The 21,589-nt window shown below is 29.7% G+C and overlaps 1 protein-coding gene across 3 annotated transcripts in view; it reads right to left on the reverse strand.

The window, feature by feature from the left end:
* The window catches only part of LOC129972865 (calcitonin gene-related peptide type 1 receptor-like), a 275,995-nt gene that overhangs the window by 148,062 nt on the left and 106,344 nt on the right, over positions 1-21,589 (reverse strand). For all 3 annotated transcript variants that reach the window (XM_056087165.1, XM_056087164.1, XM_056087166.1), the window contains exon 4: positions 7,348-7,473. In XM_056087165.1, the coding sequence (XP_055943140.1) occupies positions 7,348-7,473 (126 nt within the window). The remainder of the gene's footprint in view (positions 1-7,347; positions 7,474-21,589) is intronic.

Raw genomic sequence — 21,589 nt, forward strand, 5'->3', positions numbered from 1 at the left:
GTGATGAAAGTAAGTTCAATGTTTTTGGTAGTGATGGTCGATGTTATGTTTGGAGAAAGCCCAATTCTGAACTTCCTCCTAAAAACACCAATGCTTCTGTCAAGCATGGAGGTGGTTCACTTCTTCTATGGGGCTGTGTGTCAGCAAAAGGAATGGAAAATTTAGTATTCATTGATGGAATCATGGACAAAATCAAATATTTGGATACATTGAAGAACAATTTAAAACAAAGTGCCCAGAATTTGGGTTTAGGGCCAAATTTTCTGTTTCAACAAGATAATGACCCGAAGCATACAGCTAAAATTGTTAAGTTATGAGTGTTGTATAGTTGTAAATTGCAATTGCACACCCCTCCTCAATCTCCAGATTTAAATGTGATTGAAAATGTGTGGAATAATTAGGAAAATCAGTTCAAAAGCACAATATTAGAGGCAAGGAACACTTAAAAAGAGTATTACAAGAGGAATGGTCGAAAATATCCGGCGAAACAACTCAAATTCTTGTCAATTCAATGCCACACCGTTTACAAGCTGTTCTAAATGCAAAAGGATATGCAACAAAATATTAATTTAGCTTTTTCTCTTTTTGTTTAGAGATTTTGCTAGATGTATACTCAATTTTGTGACTTTGTAATTTGCAACTTTGACATAAAAATTACTGTAATAAAAATATTATTGATTCCTCCGTTTTGATTTTCAGCCTAATGCTTTCGTTAATGTATATTTTATCGTTCTTATAAATATTAGCCATAAATAGGAATGTTAAGATCAAAAAGAATAAAATTAAAGAAGAAAGAGTATAGTGTATACTCTATTTTGGGAGCCACTGTATATATATGTACGATATCATATATCACATATACTTGTGATATATGGTATCGTAACTATCATATAATCCACAGGAAAGGAATAAAATTTTGGTTCAAGGAATTTTGTGGTACGCATTCAAGAATCATATAAAAAACAGCAGCTAAACTCTAATATTTACCGTTTCAGCGACAAAAGTTTGTCAAATGGCAACATCTGTTTTTTTTTTTATTGAAATATGCTCTCCATAGTAAAACACAATAAATCGCGTTAGAGCAGTACCTTTAGGACGAAAATCACCAGAGAAACACAGACTAAGAAGAAAAGAGAAAACAAGCAATAACAGCAGAGAATCAACAGAAAGCAAAACACTGTATTGTAACCACAAATTTTCTACTTGTCATACTTCAACTACGATGACACTTTGCATGTGGCAGATGGTGCCTAGAACCAAAGCATGTACCTCGCTGAAAGGAATCTGTTGAACTTCACGTCTTTAGTTGGCATACCACAGTGGCTTTCAATTTTCTTCTTAGTTGGTCTAGAGCTGGTGATTTTCGTGCTACAGATACCGTTTCAACGCTGTTTATTGTTTTTTTTCTATGGTGAACACATTCCAATAACAAAAAACTGCCGTTTGAAAACTTTGTCACTGAAACGGTAAATAGTAGAGTTTAACTGTTGTTTTTTTATATGATTCTTGAGCGCATACCTCAATATTGCTTGAACCGAAATTTTATTCCGTTCTTTGAATTATATGATATTTACAGTATCATATATAGGGATAGTTTTTTTTTACAATCATCCGGTAAACATAAAGTATCTTCCGAATACTGTCTGGTATTCAAAATATCGAAAAATATCGGGAAACAATATTATATCGATAAAGAATCATTAGGAGTATGCAATATTATGATAAATATTGATGTCAAAGATTGCCCGTGGCCGAAACTATTCTTTCGAGGTGTATAAAAATGGCTAAGCGCAGAGAGTTTGATAGTTAAGCGTGGCATACCGTCACTCAATAAAAGACATCACCAAACTCAATTTTCCAAATTTTACAAGACGAAGAAAAAAAATATTTCGCAACTAAAAACGCATATCGTGCATTTTGTTTGCTAAATCCACAACAGCTCGATCTTAGTGAAACAGTATCTTTATTCGTTTTTGATAGCGAAAAATTCAATTTTTTCTCTTCCTCGGGCAGAAATTGGAAAATTGAAATCAGTGGTAATCCTTGCGGTTATGGCTATCTTTGTCATTCACTGCATCAGATACATCAGATTTTAGGCATAGATATACACTAAATAAAATATTGTAGAATACAATAAATTGACAAAGGCACCAAAGATAGTGTTTGACAAATATCTTACACAACTATAAATGCCATCCGCTACTGTTACTGCTTATTTTTAAATATATTAATGTTGAGAAAGATTTTGTAAAAATTCTAGGATCGTAATTGGAAACGGCATGTTAGTTCAAAAGTTTCCATTCACTTTCATTTATATTTCATAATGAATATATCACAGCGAGAAACTTAAATAACGACCGGCAAATGTTATTTGCGATAAAGGATCCTTTATTATTAGTTTTGACTCCGAAATTGAAAGTTCCTTTGATAAAAAAATGAATGCTTAAAGAAATTTCTATATTTGTTTATATAAATGAGCTTGACTTGGAATCATAAAATTAAAAGTCCACATTTTATGATTATACAAGTGAGTAATTTTGTTAATCACTATTTTTTTTAGCATGAAAGGTGGCGATGACATATTGGCGACGTTGCGCCAATACAGCCGAGATAAAATGTAGTTTTATTGGAAATATTAAATTTAATTTTTAAGGCATTCTTTATAAGACTTAAGGATTTGTTTCTAGTGAAGTAATAAGAACATTGCATGACATTTACTACGCGTACTGTTAAATCACTTGATTATACAAACAAATGATGACGCATTTTAAGTGCATTTCATTCATTGCGAATTGACTTTAATTTGATCACTTAATCAATAAAAATATCGTCATTTAATATCACATTCTTTACCTTACTTCCTTCAAACTCTGAGCTCTGATTATTAAATTGAAAATATTAATTGAAACATTAAGTTTCCAGCAAAAAAAACTATTCAAATACTCTTTCATAATAATAATCAAGGTAGTCATTTTGTCTTGCAGCGGGAAAAATAGTAGGAAGAATTGTCATAGACTAAAATCTGTGGATTATAATCTGATTACTTAAAAAACTACATTAGTTACTACATTTTCATGAATTATATTTATTCTTCCATTACCAAGGCCAAATCTCATTTTGGTGTTAAACGTTTTATAACTGATTTTGTACTTATTTCACATACTAAAAAAAAAAAAAAAAAAAATATAACGTCAGTTTTTATCCATTACCTCTTCTTTGTAAAATACATCTACACTGCTATCTATGTTAGGGAATTAAATTTGGGTGCATAATAAAGAATTAAACTAAAAAAACCTCTTTTAATAAATTATTTAAAACAATTTGATTAATTAAAAAAATATAGCCGCCATTCTGCAAATCTTGCTTGCAGATTGGAAACGAGAAAGATAAAAAAGAAGAAAAAAAAATCAAAGAAAAAAAACACTTTAGTTTCCTTTTTTTTTTTTTTTTTTTTTTTTTTTTTTTTTTTGTCACTCGTTATCCTTATTTCATTCAAAGATATTTTTTAAACAAAATATTGAATTGTATTAATTCTCCTCTTTTAACTATTTGATATTTTAGTATTAAAAAAATAGGGGTCAAACTGAATTTAAATAATTTAATGAACTATTATAGGTTTTTAAGCAACACGAAAAACAACTTAAGAAAGATCTGGTAAGTTTGAACCTTGGTCACAGGACGATTACAATATTAGACCAGATGCATTCACATTACGCAGTACATCATTAATAGGTTCTAATTGTATGCGAATAATCCGCAAAATTGATTAGTCCTAACAACTATCATATGTTTCGTACTAATATAAAACCATATTGTTTTGAAATATCTAGAAAAATTTTAGGAAAACTAATTTAAATTCTAGACGAAGCACAAAGAACTCCTAAATTGCACTCATTTCACCCAATGCATATAACCCTTCATACAGGTAATATGTGTCAGTACTGATAAAATAACAGTTCGGGAAAAATTGCAAGTGGCCTCATCGTACATGAAAATACCTTCTCACGCATTTTTATGCATATTATAGACATAGAAACAATTGCATGAAATTTTATTTAAAAAAATGTTCAAGACATAGTTTTATTATGCTTTTTTTTACGTACAAAAAAGTATAATTTTTTTATTAAAATTAAAGGTGTAAAAAAAAAAATATTCAAAAGAATAAACATTCTAAGGTAATAAAATTTTAATAACCCACTAAAAACATTTTCAGTAATTTAAAAGTTTAATTATATTCTTTAATCTACTTCAGTTTTTATAAAAGTTTTGGAATTTTTTTTCTGATAACCATTGTAGTTTATTTTCTAATTAGTCTTAAAGCTTTGAGAATTCAGAATGAATTCAACTTAACATTCCACATTTTATTATTAACCCCAGACAGCATAAAATTAACTAAATGTTATTAAACTTACTTTCATTCACACACAAAAGAAGACGAAATTCATTTCATACAAGCTTTAAACGTCAAGACAAATATGTAGAGGCAGGAGACGCCGATGCCCCAGGAAAAATACTCTAACTTGAAATTTGAATTACATTTGTAATAAAATTCTACGTATATAAAAAAAAATCAATCTAACGAAGAAAAAAAAAACAGTTTAATGTTCTTATCTATTTTCTTATTATGCCTTACAAATCAATATTTAAAGTTTGGTTCTGAATCCCAGCATTTTTATAAGGCCGCGGTGGCCTGGTGGTAAGGTCTCGGCTTGTGAGCCGTAGGGTTTCAGGTTCGAGACCCGATTCCACCGAAGAACCGTCGTGTAAGTAGGTCTGCTGCACGTTAAATCTGTCATGCCAAGCGTCCTCCAGCTGGTGTGGTGTGGAAAGGGGGGTGCCAGCTCAGGTGTCGTCCTCGTCATCTGACCGAGGTTCAAAATGACGAGGTCGGTCCCAAAATAGCCCTAGTGTTGCTTTACAACTAGACGTTAATATAACTAAACTAAAAACCCAGAATTTTTATTAAAAATATTTTTTTAATATATTTTTAGTTAACTAATAAAAGCTTTATAATATTTTTTTTAATAATTTTCCACTTAACAGATTTTGATTTACAATTCCTCAATTTTAATATCACAGAATTTGCTAATTATGTTCTCAAAAGTGCCGCCACTTATAAAGATTTAATTAAAAATTAGCCATTTGGCACTAATTAAGTTTTGAAAATATTAAAATACTTCATTGTTCAAGGAAGCACCCAGTACCGAGTTATTGCATATAAACCGATGGAGACACATTTTCCAGATTTTCCCTTATACTTCCGAATAAAATTATTCGCCCCTTTCCTTCTTTATGAAGGTAGTATATATTGCAGAAACTAGTAGAGGCTACAAGTGTTCCAATTATTATTAGCTGCGTTCCGCACATGAAAATTTTATGTTTCAAAATATAGTGAAGAAAATCAAATATGCATTTTGAATTTCTTTCCGTCGACGATTTACAACCAATAAGTACAATTTGACACTGCGATTTTGAAATCCGGATCATATACCAAATTTATCTTGTTCTTGTGTTTTTGAGTTTCGACAGGTTTACTTAATTACGAATTTACAGATGAGTAGGTGATCAACCCTTTAAGAGATTTTGTTAAAACTTTGGTATGACTCCACATTTTAAATGCTGAACTGCATACCAAATTTCATCCATCAATCTCTTTGTATTTAATAGCTATTGAGTTCATTTATGCTCGGACAGACAATCTCAGGGTCACTTGCTCTCGGAGAGATTTTCTGAATGTGTTTCGTTCAAAATGTATAGAATTCTATAAATTTAGAGTAAAAACACCATGTTCCATACTTTATATACCTAGTGTAAAGCCTTTTGAATTATCGTGTTCACAGAGAGACATAATTCCAAAAACATGTATTGGATTCAAGGAGGTCTAAAAAATGAAAATTCTTTAAAATCTCGAATTTTTTTTTTACGGTTACTTTATTTTTTTTTCTTTGCATATTTCGTATATAAAAAATTAAGATGCAAATCGATTACAAAATTTTATCTTTTCACATGAAACATGTTAAGTCAAATAAAATTCAAAATTTTCATATAAAATATGCAGTTCTTTCTAAATTTCCTAAGATAATACAAATCACCTAACAAAAGAATTTATTTTATGGTTGGAATTTATTAACTGATTTCGACTATATGCAGTCTATTGGTTTAAAATAAAACAATAATATATATATATTATTTAAACCATCAAGCTTTCTTTGATCGTGATTTAATATAACTAAATTATAATTTATTAAAACTTGGAAAGCTTTAAGAATATAAATGGATAATTTTCTTCAACTTAAAAAAGGTTAACTCTTTGATTGATCAGAAATGCTATATTACGAAATTTCTTTTCTGCGTATGTAATGGGTGATCAGAGTCAAACAATATCCCTGGGTGTCCTACATGAGTTGAAGAAAAACAAATGCCATTCGTGAATATTTTATCGGACGTCACATCTTGCCTCTGCTATATGTATAAAACTAAAATGACTGAACCATATTGATTGGGATGGTGCCTGCTCAGCCAGTTCCTCCTTAAAAATACAGAATGACATAAGACAGATCATAAAACGATCCTCATTTCGAGGCTTATTTAAGTTAATTTTGTAAAAAAAAAAAGTGTAATTTATTTGGAATTGCAAAAACTTTTCTGAGCAACCAGAAAGCAGAATATTAGAGGAATTTAATGTATAGAAAGAACAAATATCAAAAGCTTTGAATACACTATGGACATAAAGTGTCTTTACTTAAATAGTCGTTCAAACTATTTGCTAAAAATGAGGGGGGGGGGGGCGGGGTGAAAAAATTTTAACTTTAATTAAAGAAAAAGAAGTCCGAAATAAGGGCAGATGAGATATTCCTATAATGACAAAATATTTTGGGAATCAAACAAATGAAGTTCTCGAAGTGGAACAGTCTAACTTCTAATTCTGTTTTTGATTAAGCTCCTTAAGATTCGCAGGACTGATAGTGTTTTTCAAAGCAATTATTATAAAATTTATTAAAAATGCTTTTAGCTCAATCAAATATAATTTAATGCATTAATATAAACTCCAATGTCATACAGTATATAAAAAGGGCAAAAATTTATTTCGTATGTGTCCTCAGCGTATAATGACTATATAAAATAAATTAAAAGCATAAACATCTAAATATATATTTGTATTATTGCTAATAAATGCGAAATATTATGAATACTTTTAGATGCATGAGGTGATATTTATGTATTATTTATCTGAATGTTAATAATAAATCATTTTCTCCCGTATTGCCTTCCTCCAACAAATAATATAACCAGAGAAAGAAGAATAATTTTAATTGCCCATTTTCAGTCATTTCAATTGTTACTTACTGGGACAAGTGGAAGGCTCGCTTCTGAAATACACATGCTCCTGGCATGGACTCGATGCAGTTTCACCAGCCTTTGTGTCCGACCAGCACTGCCAGCCATCCCAGGTTCGAGGGCAATATTTTGTACCTGAAAATATTACAGAGAACTATAATGTTTAGCAGTAGAAATTTCAACATAGAAATCTGTTTAAAAATAAACTCAATAATTACGCAATCAAAAGAAAAATTCCAACCGGCTCAAATGAATTCAGATTATTATGAATGGAAATTAAATTTTATAGGTAAATACACCATTTTATAAAGAATTACATTTTGTTTAGTTTAATATCATATGGAATATGTCTAGATCTTCAAATCTGCCACTCACAGTAACTGATATCTGTCGTTTTAAATAAAGAGGTTTATCACAAGTAGAAGACTCGCATATATAAAAATACAAATATATTTCTGGAATACCAGAAATAAACAGATTCCTGGCATGGACTCGATGCCGTTAATTGGCCTTTGTGTGAAGAACTATATAATCAAAAATATAGCAGAAAAATTTTATTTTTCACACATTCAATTTTAACGTAGGTATCTATTTGAAAATAAGCCCAATAAATAGCCACAATCAAAAGAAAAATCAAATAGGCTTAAATAAATTTATATTATCACCGAATTACTTTTTATAAGCAATTACACAATTTTGTGTAAAATCAAATAATAAATAATGAATGGATTTGCGAATAATAAATGAATGAATTTGAGAATAATAAATAATGAATGAATTTGCGAATAATAAATAATGAACAGATTTGCGAATAATAATGAATGAACAGATTTGAGAAAAATAAATAATGAACAGATTTGCGAATAATGTCTGTATCTAAGAATAATTAATGAATGGATCTAAGAATAATGAATGGATCTACGATTAAATAAACCATGTAAAAATATTTAATTTTAAAGAACTTGTTTTAATAAAAGAGCTCTATTACAAAGCAAATAGGAATTTTGTGTTTAAAACTACATTCCGTTCTACCGTATGAATCACTTTTATCATTAAGATCATACTCAGTACTAAATGGAAAATGAACACAATATGAAAATTGTCCCATACTGTTATCTTGTTTTTTTTTCACTTACTACAGACTAACATAGGTTCATCTTTGGTAATAAATTAATTACGATTTTGACGATATTTCAAATATATATATATATATATATATATATATATATATATATACACTTCACATTCAACTAATTACGAAGAAATTAATCTTTACTTTTTTCAGATGAACTCATTTAATAAAAAATTATTAAGAGCAGTATTTTCATGTGTAATGTTTCGATACGCGGCTAATTTCAAATGATCAAAAATTAAATTTGTAGCAAAATTGAATTATTTTGCTACAAATCTTATTAATTAAATTTTCTTAAATAGAAAAGAAGCAACACACACATGAAAGAAATTGTAACATAATGCATGTTTAAATGTCTTTAGAAGGAAACCAAGTTTAAGTACGTAAGGAAGTTTCTTAAAAGAAGCACCAAATGCTTTTAGGAAAGTTTTACCCAATTTTTGAAAGGACGATCCCGAGATAAATGGAAAGTAGAAGCTTAAACCATTCCCAGAACATCCAAACCATTAACGGATTGCATCTTCAAACAAAGATTCTCAAAAGTTTTAGTGGCTAAAGAAATTAGATAGTTAAAAAGAATATTAACATGCATGTACGTTAAGAGCATATTTTAGGAACGAATTGTAGAATAGCATCTTCAAATTCTTGCTTCAAAATAGCATCTTCAGTTGTGTTAACATAAATTTTAACAATGTCATTTCTGCATAGATAGTTATGCTCATGAAATTCGTAGTTGTAAATTATCTAGTAAGCTATAGCTTATTTTTGAAAAAGAATCATTTATAGATGTGTTAGTGTCTAGAAAAAAATTCTGTTCTAATAATGAACGCACCAGAGATTTCTACTATATTCCCAGAATACCAAACACTAGAGATAATCTAATATAATAAAATAAATCTAGAGATTGATTTTTTTATGATGATAATGATGTTGTGTCCGCGTTACCATGGAAAGGGGATGCAGTAGCTTCTGAGGGTAAAGACCCCTGAGCACCCGAGGGCAGAGATCTGACTTCTAGCTCATATGAAGATGAAACTTACACATTCGCTTGCACAACCCCTTTTTACAGGGGGACACATTCACACACCTCACAGATAGAACACAAATGAAGAATAAGCATGCCCGAACCGGGATTCGAACCCGGAACGCCCAGATCACGGGGAAGATGCGCAACCCCTATGCAAGGACGCTGGCGATTGATTTTTTTAAAATTATATTTATTTTATTTTTTAACCATTACTATACATTCTCTAATACAAAAAGAAACAAATTATTTATATGAAGGAGTAAAAATAAATATGCAAGAAAGCAAAAAATGTAAAGTTAAGAATAATGCTAAGAACAAAATTATAAAGAATCTTTCACACATGTGAAGCAATCCACAATAATGTCAGAGTTTGAACTGTAGGAGCTCCAAAAAAAATTAATACTATGGCATCTAAGAAATCACAGTGTATTTAAAAATTTCATATCTGGAACATATAATTACCTGATTAAAATCGACCGCATACATATGAAATGTAATCAGTCGAAGATTTAATTCTTTGTCTTTAAAATTAATGCATTCGGGGGGGGGGTGTTAGAAGTCCTAATCGGTGCCAAGAAAACAACTTATTATTATGTTAATTTATTCTTTTGAGGAAACTTTCCAAAATCTTACCAAATAGCAAACTAAGCGCTTAGGGATAAACAAGTGTAACAACCCTATTTTCATAAACCGTCCAACAAAGTCATTACGATACGATAGTTTGTTTGCGTACGATATTCGGATTATTGAACACCATCATGGAAATATTTGTAACAATATCATATGCAAATGGGAATGGGTTTCCTTAGATTTATATTCAAATTTCGGCTGAGCTTGTAAACATCTTTAACTAAGTAAATCATCAGAAAGTATTTTAATTTTAAACGTTTGCTTTCAGATGATATCAAATAATTGCAAATGGTTGATTAGCAAATGTAATTCCTAGTCGCAGCAGAAGTGTTTAATATATTGAATTATATTAGATACTTCTGTTGAATATATTGAATTACAACGTAATTTGCATTGACGAACATTAAAAGTCATTAAATCAGAGCTTTCATCAGCGAATCTCATTTTCTAATGTAAATATTCATCAACAAAACAATATATCTTCTAATATCAAAGAAGAAAATTAGCAATTTATTTTTATATCCAACCCTATAGCGAGTGAAAACAGACTATAGAATATATAAGCATAATTTTGAAGCAGAAGGCAGTTTCGAAGACAGTGAAGAGACTTTAAAATTTTAAAGTTCGTTTTATTGCATCCCGGGAGGCACGAATTATGAACAAACAGAAGCGATGAGCACAACACAGAACGACACAAAAAGAAATGAGGAAAAACTAATGAAAAGTTTATCCCTGTGAATATATATTGTAAGATTTTAATAGGGATTTCTAACATGTGTTAGAAACACAGCAAGCAAGGGAAACACAGGGATCTTTTAGTGGAATTTGCTTATATCAGCAATATTATATCCCTCACTCAGAGTGTGGGAACGTGTCGGCTTTTAGCTGATTCAGCAATTTTAGAACTCATGTTGAATTAATTAAATAGAAAAAAAAATGGAGGGGTTTAGGAATTAAGAGAATATTTTAGAATGAAAATATGTACTGAATTGAGCTAAAAATTAGGAAATTAATTAAGTAAAATAAATTTTAAAAAATCATTATATATATATATATATGCAAACATTTTTTAAAAGCAGAGTCGTGGCCGCTGAGAGATGAGGAGACACTTTCGAATTTTAAACTTCGCTTTTGTTCCATCCCAGGTGGTATAATTTATGTACAAGCAGAAGCGACGAAGCTCATCAGCACAGAACGACACAAGAACGAAAAGAGGAAAAGGAAAGTTTTATCGCCGTGGTGATATACTGTGAGATTTTGATAGGGATAATCTTTACACGTGTCAATTTATGCAGGCGAATTCTAAGAATCTTTCAAAAAGAATTCGCTTAGCTAGACAATTTTTTATCCCTTCATTCGGAGTGTGGGAAATTGTCGATTTCAGCAATTTTAGAGCGCGTGTTGAATTGAATAAAAAATGCGGAATTGGACCAGGAAATAAGAGAACATTTTAGAATGAAGTTAATATGAGTTAAATTAAGCTAAAAATTAGGAAATTAAGTTTAAATTAGATTTTAAAATATCATTATATATTATATATATAACCATTTTAAATGCAGTCCTCTAACACATGTCCTCTAATTTCAATTTATCATCATTTCATTTAAGCATATCTACTTCGAATTGCAAATGAAAAATCTACATAAAGAATATTTTATCTAATGCATCGTTTTACTTTTTCTGAATTTTCGATCGCTCATTCCCATCACAATTCTCTTTCAAATAATCTTGCTTATGACGGCATGTTTCCATAATCTACTTCGATATGCAGAAGAATTTGCATAAAATATATTTGCTTTTACGTCACTGCCATTAAAAATATTTTGTTCATTTAATATTTAATGCGAGCATGTCAGATTAACTTTCACTCAAAAGAATTTTTAATAAGTCAACTGAAGTTACGAAAATATTCTTTGGAAAGACACACCAGCTAAGAATACTCGTTAATATATATGGACGATAGTTTAATATATATTCACTTATACATTTTCCGCTGTTTTTGCTGTAATTGTTTTGAGTTGCTTTTGTGTTTATTATAGTGATTGTGTTATTATTTTTTCACTTCCTCTTATATGGAGTATATAAAGAGAAAAAAATCGATAAAAAACAGATTAATAAAAAATTGATACTAAGAATTGAATGAAAAAAAAACTGAATATTTTTTTTTTATTCCTTCACCGCATGCTTTCTTGAGTTAATAGAAAACCTTTTTTTGATCATGCTTATTTGTCTAATTACACACATAAAGTAATGACATTTAATATGTAATTTTAGTATCATAGCTCTAAAAATCCTAAAATGTTTATCCATCTATTCGGATGTGGACATAACACAACAAAACTAGATCAATGAAATCTGGTATATAGTTTCCTCATTAGAAGAAAATCCATTATCTGACAAAATTCAAACTAAACATCTCAAACAACAATCGTCTGCTATTCATACATAGGAGAACAAAATAATTCAAAATGGCAAATAGCTATATAAATGAATATCTGGTTTTGTACCAATGTTTCAGATTCTCATGAAGATTTGGATACAGCTGGAAAAAAAGCGATAAAGTTTTTTTTCCGAAAAAAACAACAACCAACTAACCCCCAATTTTATATTCATAACTTCCTCGTTTTCGAAATACACAAAGAGAAAATAATATTATCTGCAATAAATTAGGATTTCAGATTTTGACGACTGTTTCACACCTCTCTGAATGCGAGAAACATTTTTATAATCATGTCGGTCATTCTGCCTATGAACATAATTATTCAAAAATGTTTTGAGTTAAACGGAGGAAATTTTGTATTAAGACTGAAACTCAAATTTGTATATTTCATCAAATGTTAAAAGAAATCCAATCAGAGGAAACATGTCTGTCTGGTTGTACGCATACAAATAAACACTAACTACAAAACGTAATGAACTAGCAACAAAAATTTAAAATACATATATATAATTTAAATTGCAAATATCTGTCAGATTTATAACCAAACTTTTCAAAGGATTTACATTTTATTGATCTAGGTTTTTTTTTTCACAAGTATGTAAAACGCGAAAAAAAATCGAAAACGCAACGAAATTAAATATATAAGATTCTGTATGTGATTTTGTGACTACAATTGTAGTTGCGAGTCAAATTCTGGTTTAACAGTTCGGGAGTCGACGTACTGTCCTAGGGGTAGCGTTTCTTCCCCGTGATCTAGGCGTCCCGGATTCGAGTCGTGGTTCGGGCATGGTTGTGCGCTACCCTGTGTTCTATCTGTGAGGTTCTGAATGAGCCCTCTGTAAAAAAGGGTTGTGCAAGGGTGTGAATGAGCTAGAAGTCAGACTTCTGCCTTCGGATGTTCAGAGGTCTTTACCCTCAGAAGCTACTGCTCAAAATTTGGTTTAAAATAGTCAGACGACAAGAACAACAACAGTTAGAAAAAAATAAGTCGATCATATGCATTCAATACCCTGACGCTTGAGTGATAAACGTATTCCAGCAATTAATCGCTAAAAAATTGCCTAAATTCCGAGCGCTAATCGGCTTTTATGTAAGTTTGTGCTCCAATTATTTCACTATCATTCGGTTAATAATGCAGAAGTCACGTGGTTAATAGCGTTCAAGTTCATTTATTTAGAATATATGAGAGAGTTTCCGGAAAATTTCTCCAGCTGGTGGCACGAAAAGCAAAACGGATCGTGATTTAAAAGACCAAAACTAAGTTTTAAGTCGAAGCCAACTTTCTTTTGTGATTTTTCTCATTTCATGTTTCAATCCGGCTTAGAAGCTGAATTACTTCTGGAAGATATTGATTGGATAGATTAGTTAGAATCAGAACGGAGACCTAGAATGAGCAAAAATATTTTCTGTTTCATTGCTGCTTGTAGGATATAAAGAAAAGAATTAAGAAGTACAGTACAATTAAAATGTTTTGTAATTCAATTTTTAAAATACAAAAAAAAAATTAATTAAAAAAATAAACAAGAACCTATAAATTCTTGCTTAATTAGCTTAAAATATATAATATTAAAAGATTCCATACTTTAAAAAAATGTATAAAAGCCACTATTTAAAATGTATTTTTATTAGTAAACTCGAAAAGAATTTTTATTTTATTTTAATGTTGTTTTTAATTTATAATTTATTAGTGTGTAAATTTAAAAAAACATAGAAACAAATTTTTCTCGTGTTCACTAGTAGACGTTAATAAATTTTGATTTCAAAGAGTAAATAAATCAATGATATTAAATGACAGTAAATACTGAAAGTATTAAAATTCTGCATTGCCATCACAAATAAAAAGAGAATATTTTTAAACTCTTAAACATCAAGGTTGGGAATCCTTGTGAAAGAACAGACAGATGGACATACCAGCCCCTTTCGTATTTGGCTCCAAATTTCATACTTATCTACATTAATTCTCAGTACCAAATTGCATGCATCTAGCTCTCTTTGTTTTGCATTTATCGTGTTAATTTCTATTCAGACATCTAAATAGACAGAAGGAATAAACGGTTTTAGTGAGGTTTAAATGTGATATCATCAAAATCTCAGAGGTCGAATATTTTGACGATTTACCCTTTGTATAATACTTGCACATGCAAGTAAAAAAATTATTCTACTTTTGCAGACATGATTTTTTCTTTTATTTTTCCATTTTACTGACTTTATTTTAAACAGCTCATCCTGATATATTGATTTCTTTCAGATATCTACGATTCTATTAGAGAAAGAAAGTTAAGGTTTTCTTCGTAAAAAACCCAAATATTTTTATGGTATACAAAGCAGATGGAATTTTCAGTTTCTTTAAAATATTTTGCATTCAACAGTAAAATTCCATGTCTAAGATATTTTATTTTTTAATATATGAAAAAATGCTTTTAGTGAAACACTATAAAAGTAGAACATAAGTAATGATAGAATTAATATGCAAATATTTCCCTGTAAAAGATATAATAATATATGTTAACTGCTATCAAAATGTTTTCGAAATACGATCTTAAAAAACAGACAACTTTTATTGAAATGTGTCAATGCAACATCTGAAGTTTGAAAACTCACCCACATTATTTTCGTCATTAAACTTTATTGCAATCTTCATGATTATGGAATACATTGAATAAAACTTCTTAAAAGCACTGATAACTTCAATCTTCGAAAACATCCGATATGTTTTGATTGAGAAAATCGTATACTTATTTAGATGGCTGGCATCAAAATTCTTTATAGTCGCAAGACTTTTGAAGAACACTGATATAATAGGACTGAAGTTTCAGGAACTGAAATGGTAAGTATCTTCTCTAGCAATTACATAAAGTGGTTTTGAATTTACAATTTAAAAAGAGTTTTATTCAATCAATAAACTGAATTTTAAGAGAAATCATATATTGATTTTGAAGAGTATGCATCTTTATTCAGTATTCAGTTAAATGTTTAGGATTGAAATAATAACATTGAAAATATAATTACTTTCGGGATTGAAATCTTTTAATTAAATAAAAAGAATCAGTAAAATGTTTTTAATTTTTCAAATTAAAAAAAATTAACTATTTAATACGGAAAAGATATATAAATATATTTGGCTTTCAATATATTGTAAAAATCCGTGAGATTACGGAAAGATAAAGGATCCTCGGTGATTTCATATGAAGTTTCGGTTTCATAAGCGCATGAAAACATCTATAGTTAGAAGAACGGAGTATTGCTCAGGTGTCGTCCTAACCATCTGAGTACAGTTTAGAATGACAATGTGCATCCCAAAATAGTCTTAAGTTAATTCAAAATATGAAGTCTGGCGCGTTCATAAAATTGTAAAAATCCATAAAATTACGAAATAATAAAGGAACCGCTGTAATTTCATGGCAAGATTCCGAGACTGGTACATACTGGCAATATCTAAAAACTACATATTGGCAAAATCTAAAAGTAATCTTTTTGAACGGAATTTCTGCGTAAAAAATGAGGCTCTCTCTCTCTCTTATTCAACTCATCAAGTAATAAAGTTTATTCTTTTTCAACATAGGGTTTAACTATCCTTGTTTTCCTTTTTTCAGAAAATAAATACTTGTTACCGTTCATATCAAGATATAAGGAGAAAAATTTGTTCATAGTGAAAGAAGTGGATAGATACATTAGTTCAGCCTGTGAAGAAGAATTATAACTTTTTTTTAGTGTAACAGAATTGAAGCCAAATTGCACACAAAAAAATGACAAATTATCATTTACGGTCAACATTTGAATTAGTAAAATATCCATTTAATCATTTCATCGGGTTTTTTGTTTCAGTTTTTGTCGAATCGAGAAACATAAGCTAATTTATTGAATTATTTCGCAAAAGCATCCGTTCTAATAATTGAATACAAAAAGAAAATATATAATTAAGTATAAAAGAATTGTTCTTAAACTATGTAGACATGCGAGTTAATTAAACACGTATTAAATGGAAGCTAATAAAATTGTTAAAATCTTTTCATAAATAAAGTGCGAAATAATTTAAAAGAATTTTTACAGACCAAACGAAAAATATTCACCGAGTTGCAATTATTTTTAAATTGAAAAGCATTATAAATGCTAATAATTTATCGTATTACAATGTTTTAATTATTAAACTTTATTCAGAAAATCTCCATATTAATTATTTTCTAAATTCAATTCAATCTGAAACTTCTCATCTTATTTAAAAGTAAAAAACAAATGCTATTTAATTAAAACTTATAAATAAAAAGCTTCTGTAAATTTAGATGATAAAAATTAAAACAATAGATAGGAGGAATTAATTAACCATTAATCTGGTTTTCGAAGGTTCTTTTAAATTCCATTTTTTAACTGCAGGAGTTATAAAAAAATATCACGAACTTTTCGAATTAATTTAATTTCATATTTTGCTTATAAAAACCCGTTATTCTTTTTTGAAAATTAATTTGAATTTTAAATTTAACGTTAATGTGTCGTTTGCTTTCATTCACGGGGATATTTAAATAGTTTTATGCATGACAAGAGCTTTAGAGAATAAACGAATTTAAAGCAGTTTCGTATTTGCACGCCTGATTTTCATATACTTCGTTTTCTAGGGCGTTTCTTAAAATGATTAAAAATGCAATTAATTAAAAAAATAATTTGTTCAAGATATAGGCCTTCATTTAATTAATACTAATTTACTTAAAAAGTTGAGGGGATTAAATTATCTTTAATAACTTTTTCTTAATTTGTAACTGAAACGATAAAATTTTGCAACCTCTTTTGGAATTCACTCTCTGCTGAGATATATAATTAAAATTTCACACACATATAATTTTTATTGAAAAGCATAATTTAAATATTTTCATGCCTTAATTATTAGCGATTCGTTTGATTTGATAATATTTTATCCATACGTGTTACGCCATCTGGTGCAGAATTTCAAGACAATCGACTTCAAGATTTCGGGAAAAAAATTGTAATATAGTATTATTGATGAAAAAAAAAATAATAATGTCTACTTTTTAAAATAATAATGACGTAAACTAAAGTTATAATTTATAACTCGTTTGAATTGTATTTTCTTAATTTTTTTGGTGTACAGTTTTTTCTTCTCACCAGTTGAATTTAAATATAATAATATCTCTTTACAACTGTTATTTACATGTAACTATAAATAAACAGTTGCAATACCACAAGTATTTTTTCGGGTCTCCAAGAGATCTGAAATTGGAAATTAGTGAAAATCTCAAGTTCGGAATTTTTACTATTATAATACTTTCGCTTAGTATACTCCCTATCGAGAAAGTTATAGCAAGGCACATCATATGCTTGTAATTTATAACTGCTTATGAAAATGTTATGATTTATAACGTGTCATGTGATAGTGATATATGATAATTTACAGGAATATATCTAAAACTCAGTTATAAAATTCACTTTATGGTTAATTTTACTTTATTATGAAATTGTTCTGTGTAACATGAAAATATACTGAAGAGATCGAATCCTTGAAGTATGCTCTCGTATTTCATATATTAAACATTGATATGATTATTTTTGTCAAAACATGCATATTTTGAAAATCTAGAAATATAAATGCAGAAATGATTTTCAAGAAACCTTCGTACCTACTCTGTTATTCTCTCTCTACCTACACATAAAAATTTTGAACCAAGTGCAAGTTTATGAGCAACATAAATGCCCGGATTTTTATTTTTAGACTTCCACAAATAAGTGTCATGTGCTTAATTACATAGGAAAGAAAATCGCTACTTGTGTATTAAGTGCATACCAATGGCAAAATTTGACGTAACAGATATTGTGTAAAGATCAATTAATGAATATCATCTGTCTAACAGAAAGCTTCTACTTTAGCGGTATCAAGTTTTTGCATACATACAATCAGAGATAATTCCGTAAGCTTTTTTTTTTTAATTTGAGAGGTATGAAATCATCAAAAAAATTAGAAAAATCGCCAAATTTTTCGATTTGAAGCTTTGGACAATTACAATACATGAACATTTCGTAGCTAGAAAACAATAATCGTGCACTGTAACACATAACTGCTGATAAAAAATGGGAGCTTAACAGGCTTGTTGGAAAATTTCTGAATACCGAAAAGAGATGGTGATGAAACCATTTAATGGGAATTAAAGAATGGAATAACTGTTCAATGAGTGAAAGGCTTGCATCAAGTTGTTCTTAAATATTACATATAACAACAAGGTATATTGTATCGTTCGACAAAAAATCTCTTAAGCAACTAACTAGATAATAAAGACACTCATTTGAGTCTTTAACTGTGTTAGATCGTATGGATAAATGCATCATTGCCTCTCTTTTTACCTTAAAAAAAGAAGACTTCTGTAGAAACTTTCTGTATAAATTATATCTTAAATGGACGTTTCTGAATGATGAATATTGACACATTTCTAATGTTATTAACTAAAGCTGAAAGTGCTAAATTACTTTCTTTAAAAACGTTTTAAATTAAATTTTCCTAAACCAAAGGAAATATTGAAAAAAAATATACGAGGGATGATTCAAAAAAAAAAAGTTTACTAGACAATGGGAAAATGCTTTATTAACAGTAGACATAGGATACAAAAAGAAATTAAGTGAGATATGTGGCGGCCATTTCTGTACAAAAATATCAAACCTGTTGAGGCATTTATCGCCCCCCCCCTCCTGGATCCATTTATTTAACCCGTCTTGTGAATAATCAGGTCAATGGCTATTGAGCCAGTTCTCGGCACCTTTTTGAACATCACTATCTGATATGAACTTTATTTAGGATAAGTGTTTCTTCAGTGCTGGGAAAAGTAAAGAGTCACTGGGAGCCAAAGCGGGACTATATGAGGGGGGGGGGTAGCTCCAGACCTCCCACCTAAACTTTTCCAGAAATCACTGCCCGCTTCAAAAGAACACCATTTTACGACCTGTTCGTCCTCCCCCCCCCCCCGTACACTTTAACGATTTGTATGTAAATGTCCAATGGCAACACATTCTTGGTCCATAGAAAACGTATCACGGCTCGCACCTCTTTGCGAGACCACTTCTCTAGACGTCTTGCCATTTCTGTCGCTGTTTCTGGTCTTAGTACTAACAATATCTGCTCGAACGACCGATCTAAGATAGCTAGCGCCGTCTGTCTCCCCTATTTGTAACAATATTCCCATCCACAATTTCTACTTTCCAAATACTGCTGCTTGTAAATTTTTTTTGGATAACCCCTCGTACATGTAAGTAATTGATGTCCCTTAAAAATGAGGAATGAAAAAAGGAAAAATTGTAGATCTAACTCTGTTAGAAAAGAGATTTCCACAGTCATCTAAAAATCTCCACAGTTCACAGTTAAAAAAAAACTATACAAAACTAATAAACATCAAACGAAGGGCGAATTTGAATTGTTGATTGCAAAGCAAACCCGCTTTTTGTTTAAGCTGAGTTCAGTTATCGATTTCCATTCAGCAATCGACTGTCTGCATATCCTATTAGTAACGTTAATAAAACTTTTAAAGATATTTACGTTGTGCATTTAATAATACTTTTGTAAAATTCATAAAAATTACAGGATAAATCCTACAGAAATTTATTAGCGACCCTAAAAAACTAATCATTCGATTTTATGATTGCATACAAACAATTTTAATGCTAAATATCTTCTGGATTTAATGCGAAATAAGTATTAAAATTTCAATCGTTTAACAGTTAATCGAACATCTTCGATAATTTTAAAAACTCTTCTTTAGTGAGACTTACTACTGAAATAAAAAAATCTTGGGAGTAACCTTGAGATAAGAATGTGTAGCTTTGGCATAGTGACAGATTCGCGCTTCCTTGGAGAATATAATAATGAATGGTATTAAGTTGCTACCTCTACTGTAGATATGTGTCTTCTATGGGATGCGTTATACAATAACAGGTTTATTAAACATTATACCGCTCATTTGATGTCTTTGATAACCCGAATGTTAAAGCAGGGAGGGTTGTTCATTTTTGGGTAAGTCAGTAACTGCGTGACAAATGTAGTAGCTCTAAATCCAATGACTTGCCACATACGCCAAACAAATATGTTAAGTTAAAATCATTTGCATATTAAAATAAATGTTTATAACATTTGATGAATGAAAAAAAAAAATCAATGAATATTTTTTTTTTGAACAAACACAAGAAAAATGCTTCTCAAAACAGTCATCCCAGAGAAAATCGATTGCAAAAAAAAAAGATTAATTTAACTGCTGTCAAAAATGTTTTTCCACCATTTCACCTTCAACTTTCCCCCACAACTTTAATCCAATAATTTTAGCAACAGCTTGTTTATAGCATGCAGAATTTCTTCCGGTTTTGATAAATTCTTAACACAAAAAGCTTCCGTGACAGGACTGACTAGAAGTGAAGTCTGAAAGTGAAACCCCTGCGGCTTCCCTTTTTTTGGCACTTTCTTTATTCACGTCTTCTCTTCTGTAAAAGATTCAATTAGCGCGATAGTCAAGCAAAGGGTGTGGCACTTTGGAAGTCATTTTTTTAATCCCTTCTTTCCAAGGAATACACCCTCCCTTTTGTTTGGAACATGTAATCGATATTTTCGAATAAGCGAAATAGTTAATGCTTTGCTTTTCATACAGCTACCTATTTTTACTACAGAAACAGCTTGTCTGAATGCATTTAATAATAGGTTGTGGTTGTTAAATTTATCCATCATTATCAAGGAACAAGTGTATTCAAAAGTATTTTTATATTTTCAGCAGGTTTTGTAAAAAGAAAAAAAAATGAATGTTGCAAGAGTGATGAATTTCACATTAAATTTTTACTCCTTCATAATAATTTATTTAATAATGTGTAAATTATATGATTTTCTTTGTTGTATATGCTTCGTAATTATGTACTATTAATATACCGAACGTTAATCGGAATAAAATTATGATATGAAATTATGACTACAATTATATGATTCCCAACATGCTTCGATATCATAATGTAATGTGTAATACATTTGTATTACAAGTGATTAATACATACC

Source organism: Argiope bruennichi, chromosome 6 (assembly GCF_947563725.1).
Source record: "Argiope bruennichi chromosome 6, qqArgBrue1.1, whole genome shotgun sequence".
NCBI classification, from domain to species: domain Eukaryota; kingdom Metazoa; phylum Arthropoda; class Arachnida; order Araneae; family Araneidae; genus Argiope; species Argiope bruennichi.